The sequence below is a fragment of the Microchirus variegatus genome, assembly GCF_963457635.1.
Source record: "Microchirus variegatus genome assembly, chromosome: 4".
Lineage (NCBI taxonomy): Eukaryota > Metazoa > Chordata > Actinopteri > Pleuronectiformes > Soleidae > Microchirus > Microchirus variegatus.
Window position 1 is genome coordinate 9,704,835 of NC_139805.1, and position 7,583 is coordinate 9,712,417.

General features: G+C 42.3%; 1 protein-coding gene across 1 annotated transcript; it reads right to left on the reverse strand.

The window, feature by feature from the left end:
- Positions 1-2,799: 2,799 nt before the first annotated feature.
- Positions 2,800-6,655, reverse strand: arrdc2 (arrestin domain containing 2). The gene is made up of 7 exons (XM_083887578.1): positions 6,277-6,655; positions 4,711-4,928; positions 4,507-4,609; positions 4,156-4,412; positions 3,885-4,047; positions 3,487-3,647; positions 2,800-3,369 (listed from the first exon to the last, which is right to left on the reverse strand). The coding sequence occupies exons 1-7, from the start codon at positions 6,548-6,550 to the stop codon at positions 3,316-3,318; spliced, it is 1,230 nt and encodes a 409-aa protein (XP_083743704.1). The 5' UTR covers positions 6,551-6,655; the 3' UTR covers positions 2,800-3,315.
- Positions 6,656-7,583: the final 928 nt, after the last annotated feature.

Here is a 7,583-nt window from a genome sequence, read left to right on the forward strand (position 1 = left end):
GACAGGACCATATTAATAACCACTGCTTTCCTTTACAGTCGGCTGCTCTGCTTGGCCTTTGAACGACCTGTGGAGAGAGGCCAGAGAAAGACCTGGTGTCAGTTATAGAGGCCAGACCTCATGTCTAATGCAATGCTTCTCAAACTGTTTTTCAGTACTGAGAGAATACTGAGCTCTCAAAGTAACACCATTATCACTAATGTTAAAATACAGTGGTGTAAATAGGCAGAGACTTTTCACAGGAGATTTATTCCCAATGATATCATCCTCCTCTTCCTCACATAGAGTATACTTCACACACTGGTGTAGTGAAATTAGATTAAAATAAAAAGAGAGAAAATGACTAGAATTATTATTATTTAATTGATTTAAATTTTTTTGTTATTTGTTAAAATTTTCGATGCATTCCTCAGCTCCGATCACACACCCTGGTATATTTACGAGAACAGTATTTCTGAAGTACCACCAGGGGAAACTTGCACACCATTGTTTTAGAAATTGAATTTTACATCCAGTTACTGTTGGTCCATCAGTAACTTTCCAATGCTACGAAATAAATCTAGACATATGTGTCTTTCTTTTTTAGGATGGTGAGAGCTCAACCCTTCATTTAATTCAAGTTAAGACTATGTTTGTTGCTTCCGTGCTAACCTTGGCATACAAATCTGTATTATTTGGGGTGAGATCATCACAGAGTGACAATGTTGCTTTGAAAAGTATGTAAGTAACAACAACACACACACGCACGCACACACACACACACACACACACACACACACACACACACACACACACATATTCTTGTACTTGCTGCATACTGAGGACCAGCATTTCCACTTTATAAATCAACACAATTACAAATATCTACTTCATGAATCTACATCTACAAAGAACTACTGGTTGCAGTACCATAAAATGTCTGCAGGTGGAGCCCCAGAGCAAAAAGGGCTGGAAAACTTTTTTGATTTTTTTTTGTTGTTTTTTTACGAATTTTACAAAAACTTCATACAATCTATACTATGTCGTCCAAAATTTGAAAAAAAAAATGTGACCCAAAATTTGACAAAAACGTCATACTATACTGTCGTCCCAAAATTTTTTTTTTGACAAGTTGAATATAGCATGTTATAGCAACCTAAGGAAGTGATTTCAATGAAAACAAAGTGAGGACCGGCCAAAATTTCCTCACTCCGTAAAAATGACCTCACTTTGTTGGTTAAAAACCCTCACTGGTCCTCAGTATGCCGCAAGTACAAGAACACACACACACACACACACACACAAACACTACTGAAACCATTTGTTTTTTTAAGTTGTGTCTCATCAGGCCCTTTAAACTCACTCTGTGGTCGACAGTTTAAAACAGGTCTGTCAAAATGTTTTTCGTTGCTGTCAACTTGAATTTCCTCTATATAAAGGTAATTACAACTATATAACTTATCTTATCTCCTCACACACTGTTTTTGAGAAGTGATTTAAGTGACTTTTATGTTGTTCTCTTTATGTGTGCCTCCTCTTACTGAATTTCACAGCACTGCACTGAACTGATCATCTTTTTGTTTCCTTCTACTCGTGGAAAGTTTGTTGAAAACAAACTCAAGAATTTCTTCAGCTGGCCTTAACTTATGTTTACAGATGTGTGTAATAGATGTGTGTGTTGCGTTGAATTTCCAAATAGCTGAGATATTTTGAAATTCGAAAATTCGTGCAAACAATATAAACTCTTGATGAGGTCCAGGTTATCAAATGCCAGCTTGTGATAGTTTATTAGGTGTTGACTTGAAAAGATCTTGCGCAAGTCAACAATATCTGAGATGTCAGGAGGAGGCTTGTGTCTGTAATTATTGTTTTTCCGACGAGTGGAGCTTGTTTTCTTAGTGAATCCTGCCCTTGACTTCATTATAGTTTTGACTCACACTGTTGAACATGATGTACCAATCCAGTGGCACGCAACATGATAGTTAAACAGCCAGTCAAGGAAAACAATAGACAAACATTCATTCAAAGATTTTATTAGAAAAAACAATAACAAAACTTTGGCAAGATTATGAATCAACAACTGCATTTGTATAAAAAAAACATTCGGTTTTTCAGTGCATGCCGGGGAAGTGGCACAGCTTACCCTGAAGACCAGTTTTTTGGAAGTTGAGGAGAAAAAAATATATAGTCCTCCATCATTTTTTTGGAATGTTTTTGTCCATACATTTCAGTGGCATCTCCAGCCTAAGGCTTCGCTTAACGCTGAGCATTTTTTTCTGTGACTGAGCGTCACAAAGCACCACAGCACCGAGCCATCTGGCTCCCATCAAAAGCTTCAGACCACATGGCTCAGGTCTCCATCTCCTCTCCTTTTGTTTAGCAGCCAAGAGAGCTCATCTGAGCCCACGTGCAGCTTTATACTGCTTGTCCTATTTTTGTGCTGAAATCAACAACCACCGCTACCCGACACTCGAGTGCCTTTCGTCAACAACTTGACTTTCTCCACGTACAGTCAAACCGTTTTTTTTGTTCTTCGAAAGTTCTTTCAGGACACATAAATCTCAAAAGAGAGAACTCCCTGAAACTCTCATGCAATCTTCTACTGCAGATATTTAAGGCATACATATTTTCCCTTTTACATATTGTTACCTGCATGCATTAAATACATTTGCTTATTTGACTCGTCTGCTCCACCATCACACTTTCAGATACAGTATGTAGCTTAAGTAACAGTAGAAATCATAAAAGGCACATTGCTAATGAGTCAAACACTGCATCGCAATGTAAGGTGTTCAAAGGGGAGTGGAAACATAAGAATAATTGCACTTCTTTCTTTACAACCCTCAGAGATGACATTGTGCTTGTAGACATTATGTCAACTTCTCAAGAGCGATCTTTGTTTCAAAACATTTGTACACCAACCGCAACTCAAACTCTCCATTTTCCACCCCAAACTGTCCCAATCTCTTCAAAAATCGCTTCACTTCAACATGAGGGAGTCGTCGATTGGGACGTACTTGCAGCTCGCTTTCTTGTGAATTTAAATTCACCCGGGGGAGAACAGGAACTGATGTGGAGAAGTTGCTTCCTCCGAAAAACAGAACAGGAAAGCGTCCCACTTTACTTTATGGACTTGTAATGAAGTGGCAGCTTCTCCACGGACACCCAGTTCCTGTGAGCTCCTCCTCTCCGGACATCTCCGTGGCGTCCAGTCTCTCTCCACAACACTTGTTGGGACCTGGCGCAATTCATCAGAGAAGTAATCTGGGAGAAGACAAATCTCTTGATTCGTTTCATTCATTTTCAGTCGCTTGACTTTGACTCAGAGTGCATGGTTCAACACGTCATGCAGCGAGGTCTCATGTTCAGGGGCTGAGGGTTGGGGTCAATCTGTAGGCAGGAGAGAAAAAGAAATGAGATTAACGACGGGCTGAATTATAATTCATATAATCGAGAGTGAAACTGTGGGTGAGGTCGAGTGTCGTTTCTAAGCACGTCGTGACTCACCTCGCAGTACACAGGTGGAGGTCGGAAGCGAAACTCTTGGACAAAAGCCATGAGGGGGCGCTCCAGGATCCCACTCAGGTCCTCAGCCGGCTGTGAGACCACGGTGCTGTTGCACTGTTCAGCCTCCTCCTCTGTCACCACAGAGCTGTAATCTGGAGGAGCTGCAGGGAAAAGACAGGTCCAAACATTGAGCTACTGAGTCACCAGTGTAGTTAAAAATACAGTAATCCACGAGTTGCCTTTTGCACTAATAAATATTTGATCTGATTAAACATAAATCTCTGCTGACTCAAACCCTTTCTTTGTTTATGCATGTTGGTATCTGGCCCTGTGGTACTTTGGCATTAGAGTGATCAAAAAAATAACAAGAACAAACTAAAAGAGGTTAGGACACTTACGTTCAGGCTGCTCAGGGATGGCCATACGCAGCCACTCCAGGTCGACACTGTACTGGCTGCTGACGCTGGAGGTCCGGCTGCCAAAGGGGTGAAGGGGGATGGTGCCGATGACCAGCGGCAGCTCCAGACACAGCTTTGATGTTCCAGGAACATCGACACAAACCTATTGGGAGGAAAAGCGGCAAACTGTTAGGTACAGGAACACGCACAGAAAGATACCTTTACAGCATCCGAATTCACAAGGAGGAAGTCGCTGTTGATGGAGCCTCACCTTGAGCATGTACTCTACTTTGATGATGCGGCACTGCAGGATGGAAGGCCCCACAGGTGGGATCTTGATGGCACGACCGTGCCAAGTCTCCCTGCATCTGGCGCCCACAATGTCGCCGGACAGCGTGGCCACCACCGAGCGCTTCTGTTTCATTGTGCCGCGGGCGATGAAGGTCTGCGTCTGCGTGATGAAGGCTTTGGGCACGACCGATCTGGAGGTAGAGTTGTCAAACTCGGCAAAAACAGGGATCACCTCACCTGCGGCGAGAGGAAGCGCGTTAGAAACCACAGACACTTTCAACCTGATAACTTTATTATCGGAGGCTGTTGTTTTCGACTGCCAGACTCTTACCGGGTGTGTAGCCTTTGCGGTCAATCTTTGCCGTTACGGACACCTGTCCAAAGTTGCGATACCAAGCCCGTGCCATCTTATCCTTTGTTCCAGCTTGTGGCGCCTGTGAACGGTGGGAGCCAATGAGCAAGAGCCTCGGACCATGCGGCCACAACAATGAAGTGTGTGATGAAATGTGGATGGAAAGTGAGAGCTGAGACTCACCAGTAAGGCTGGTGTATTGATGTCAATGGGCTCAATGACTGTAAACTCCTTCTTCAGCTTCCTGACGGTGGCCCACGGCCTGTGGAGCTTCACTTTAACCCAGTAGCGGATGCTGCCGTGTTTGCCCTCAAAGGAGGTGACCAGCGTCTCCTCGGGCAACTGGAAGCTGAATGGATATATATGTCTGCCTTCAGGGAGGACGGTTACGTCTCCATTATCTGAAAATTGCAAGAGAGGGAAAAAAAAAAAAGCATTTATTATTTTGTTTGTTTTATTTCTAGAACGAGGTGTGGCGCATTATTTCCTGGAAAAGAGCGTGAAGCAATAAAGCACCTTCACTGCGATTCCCTACGACACAGGTCATAAATATAACACCGCCGAGCTGCAAGTAAAACCCCCATGAATTCTCGGGAAATCTGTACAAATGTAGTCGACATGGAGAGAGTATGACCACATTGTTGAAGCGTGACTTTTGCTGAAAGAGAAATCTGTCTTTCTTTGCAAATCACATGGCCTCTGCTCTGTGCTTGCTCAGAGGGGCGGTCCTAGCTCCATTGTGCTGAGTGAGAACATGTTTTTCCTCAAGCGGTATTTTACTCCTCTTGTTTTTCACTCTCTCGCTGCACATAAGTTTTCATCGTGTCCTTTCCTTTTGTTTGATTTAAATTTCAATATTGTCTGAGTCCACTCCTCTTGGTGGGTGATGCTTTGTTTTTCCACCCAGGCACACCTCGAAAAAAAGTTAAAATAAATAAAATACAAAATCTCCAGAAACTATACAGCTATACATTTTATTATGTTTTTAGATTGCTGGTTGTTTTTTTTTTAAAAAGGAGGCCAACCCAAGCAGCGAAAAACACCATAAAACTCCACAAAAGCCCAGAGTGTGGATTTGCTGAGCTCACATGAAACCAAAACAAGTCTGAGCCCAATGAATGGAGACAGAAACCCGAGGCTCTCCCACTCATGTCAGAGAAGAAAAACAACCCAGGATTTTCTTCAGACCAGGAAGCGTTAAGACCACAGTCTCTTTCAGCAGATGTTTTTCACAGAAGCCAGAAAAGCATGTAGAGACTCAGCTGCTGCAGCAGCATGTGCAGCTTTGGTGTTAAAACAAAGAAAATAATAACATCAAATCACTCAAGTTTGGATGCATGAATGAGGTGTTTTTCTCATTCTGAACGAGCAGCTTTATACTTGTTGAACAAAGTTTACACCAAGAGAGTAAACATCATGTTTCATGGCTTAATCATTTGCACTCACTCATTTAAATCTTGTTGTTTGACTATGTTTTCTAGATAATAAGAGTCTGGTTTTGTCGTTTCAAACTTGCAGAGCACTTCTTTAGTTGATGTGGACACAAACAGGACTATTTTTTTTTCACCCCCGTAAATGAACTGTGAAAACAAACAATTGTCAAACTGGCTCATGATTCCTGCACAAACAAAACATTCTCTCTCTTCTTTCATTCATTTGAATTAGCAGCTTTGATCGTTTACAACACAAGGGGACATGATGCAGCAGCAGCAGCCGCCTGTCCTCCACCCTCACTGCGGACTGACTGACCTGCCTGCAGCAGCACCTCTCTCCGGTTCAGGTACTCCACTTCGTCGCTGTAGTTCTGGGTGTAGGCGGTGCTGGAGCCAGCGGACCGCGACTCGGTCCAGTGGACTTTGGCAAAACCTTCGGCGTGGAGCTTCAGGGAGTCCACCTTGCTCTCCCCGCACAGGTCCAGCACCACACGGCCGGACACCACGTCCCCGCTGCTGAACACGGGAGGACAGTCCAACTCCGGTGAGTCGAAGACGATGTCAAACTTTTTTAACTTGTCGAAAATCATTTTTGCGCAGAGCCGTTTCTTCCAGTAAAGTCCTCTGAAGCTTCCCGCAGTGTGTGTAAAAGTGTGCAGCAGTGAGTCTTTGCTCTGCAGAGAAGTTTAATTCACAGGTTTAAAGCTCAATGTGATGAACTCTCTGCTCTGATCACTCTTATTTGCAGCCTGAAAAGTGGGCGGGGCTTTGTGAAACTTATTATGTAAAGCCCGAGGAGAGAGACGGAGGCTGGAGGTGATGCGTTCACGTACTGTGATCCGGCTCTGACATTTCTGTTCCGCGTTTGTAAATAAGTCACAATAACTCTTGTTTTTATAAAAAATAATGCAATAGATTTAGATCATTTCAACTTGATATTTTTTTGTATGGTTTATGTTAAGTTTCACATACTTATAAAGGGGATAATTGAGTGAAAGCACAAGTATCTTAAGTCACTTTAAAAACAAATAATATTACTTAAGTAAAGGTCTAAAAGTATGACATTTACTGTACTTACGTACCAAAATTCATTTCCTGATATAAAATGTACTTAAGTTTGAGAAGTAAAAGTATTTAAAAAGTGAGGAGCTAGAATTGAGCCATGGTAGCTCAGTGGTAGGGCGACTTGTCTTTCAAATGGAAGGTTGTAGGTTCAATTCCTAGCCCTTTAAGTCTATATCTGTCCTTGAGCAAGTCACTTTTGTATGCCTTTTCTTTGCAGCAGACAGAAGGTGGGCCCCACCTGAGGATTTAAAGCATTACATATTTCTGCTATGTAGCTCAAGGTGAGATAAGTTAATTTTTTTTATTTTTTTTTATTTTTTTTTAAATCAAGCCAGAGGAGAGAAGCCAAAATGGGTCAAACAACAAAACTCATCAGGACTGTTCCTAACTATAAACAATGATGGTTTAAACACGGCAGCAGGTTTTTGTGGTGCACTGATATTTTATGAAGCATCATCACACAGAGAAAGCACTGAAATTCGACCACAAAATTATGTTTTACTTCATTTTTACTAAATGTCACCTGCTCATTTACAGGTAAGTCTGTTGGTGCGTGAC